Here is a 2,384-nt window from a genome sequence, read left to right on the forward strand (position 1 = left end):
AAGTGAGGTTGAGGTTTGTGGGGCTGATTTATGAATGCTCTCTAAGACTGACAAGGATACACTTTCATCAGTGAACCTGGGTGATCCAGCAAACTTGGAATGGATATGGTCCATGATGCAAAACATTTGCTAGCAAAAAGCAAATGACTTTGAAGAAATCCATTCCAGGTTTGCTGGATCACTCAACTTCACTAAGAAAAAGTTGCCTATCCAGCCTTGGAGAGCTTTAATAAATCAGGCCAAGTGTGCCCTGTGTGTCCAATAGAGAGGGAGCCAGGAGGCTTAATTTGTGTTTATGTTCTGTAGTACTGGAATATTGCTGATCTTCTGTGAAGGAAACACCTAGAAATTAAGTTGTTTTTGTTTTTTTTGTTTTTAATAAAAGTGGCAAGAGTGCCCTGAAACTGAAAAGAAGTCTGAAATTCCTCTCTACAGTGGAGCTTTTGATGCTAATCCATCACAGAGAACAAATGACTGATGGTAAATTTTGTTGTTTGTTGGTTTTTTCTTAATACAAGGGATAAAAAAACTTTATGCCACCAATCTTTTTGTGATTCAATTTCCTCTACCAAAATGTGCTTGATTTAGATAAAAGTTTTTCCAAAACTTTCTTAAACTCTTTGTTTCTAAAAGTGTAAATCATTGGATTGAGCAATGGAGTAATTACTGTGTAAAAAAGAGAAAGAAGCTTGCTCATAACATGCATTTGCCCTCTCTTTGCAAATAAATATACAACGATTATGGTTCCATAAAATATAGACACCACACTCAGGTGAGAGCTGCAGGTACTGAAGGCTTTCTGTCTCCCGGTTGCTGATGGGATCTTGAGGACGGTTGCAGCGATATAAATATAAGATAGAATAATGATTAGGAAAGGAACTGCAACAAAGAAGAAAGCCAATAAGATTGTTTGTAAATTAATCCATGAGGTATCGGAGCAAGAAAGTGCAAGTATGGGTTCAAAGTCACAATAGAAATGGTCAATGATATTGGGTCCACAGTATTCTAGGGTACTCATAGATATAGGATTGATTAATGTTATTTTAATGCCTAATAACCAGATGATAAGAACAGTTTTGATGCAAAATGTTCGGTTTATTATTGAATTGTAATGAAAAGGCTTGTAGATGGCCAAATAACGATCATAGGACATCACAGTCAGAAGAAGACACTCACAAGTCTCGGTAGTGGTAAAGAAAGAGAATTGGGTGATACAACCAGTAAGAGACATGGTACATCCATCATATAGAACAATATAAAGAAGATTGGGAAGAATAACCGTACTCAACATGATATCAAACAATGACAGCTGTGAGATGAAGAAGTACATGGGAGACTGAAGGTTTTTACTTAGTAGACTCAAGGCCATGACGAGAAAGTTTCCACAAATGGTCACACAGTATATGGCAAGCAGGACTATAAAATTGAGAACTTTGATATGTTTAAGATTTGGAAATCCTAAAAGTACAACGGAGGTAATGTTATTCTTGTAGACCACCTGATAAGAGAGAGAAAATATGATCAAGCTAAATTTTACAAAGTTAAGCAAATACAAGAGACATGGTCTGTGTCTCTGTCTGTCATTTGCAAACCCTGTTTAATATACAACACTGCGTAATATGTTGGCGCTATATAAATAGTGTTTATTAATAATAATATTATTGAGGATAATAATACAAAATAAAGCAAATAAAATACTTAAAATGGCAATTTCTTGTTCAAGAATATTTTCAAATAAAAGTAAATTCAATCATGGCGAACAAAAAAGCAAAGAAAAAAAAAAAAAGAATCTCAAGCTGGTGTGAAATGCAAGTGGAAAGCAGAAGTGCTAATAATATTATATACAATTTATATAATTAGTAGAAAAGTTGTTTTCTTTATAGATTTTATGGGATAATAATACAGAAGCAAAGTTGCATTCCAATGTTTATAACATATCATAGCAAAGTCACATGTATTCCTACAAAGGTCATATGTACTCACTCATATCCTAACAATAAGCAATTGTCTTACCATATTTTTATGTGTGTTGGCAGAGATAAGACTGAAGAACTGGGGCTGCTGATATTGGATTAATAAAAATAAATTTATTATACTTCTGGGATTGTTTGGTCTCAAATGTACACTAAGATGACAGCAATTATAATTAATATTATTTTTGGAATGCTCTATGATGAACTGCTACCTGCTGCAGGCTGATTAACTCTACAGTAACAGAAAGCACAAAGTGAAATTGATTATACTGAGGTCACATACAGTGCCGGGATCTGTGCAGAGTAATGTTATTACTTAAGGTATCGCTATGTTACCCCTATTCAATCCCTCTCTCGTTCTTCCTATCTTTCCCACTATTTCTCCTATTATTCCTTCCCTTTCTTCCTTCC

General features: G+C 34.6%; 1 protein-coding gene across 1 annotated transcript in view; it reads right to left on the reverse strand.

The window, feature by feature from the left end:
* Positions 1–565: 565 nt before the first annotated feature.
* Positions 566–2,384, reverse strand: part of LOC140324903 (olfactory receptor 10A7-like) — a 2,991-nt gene continuing 1,172 nt past the window's right edge. Inside the window, exon 2 of the mRNA XM_072403027.1 lies at positions 566–1,498. Coding sequence (XP_072259128.1) covers positions 566–1,498 — 933 coding nt within the window. The remainder of the gene's footprint in view (positions 1,499–2,384) is intronic.

The sequence above is a fragment of the Pyxicephalus adspersus genome, chromosome 2, assembly GCF_032062135.1.
Source record: "Pyxicephalus adspersus chromosome 2, UCB_Pads_2.0, whole genome shotgun sequence".
NCBI lineage: Eukaryota > Metazoa > Chordata > Amphibia > Anura > Pyxicephalidae > Pyxicephalus > Pyxicephalus adspersus.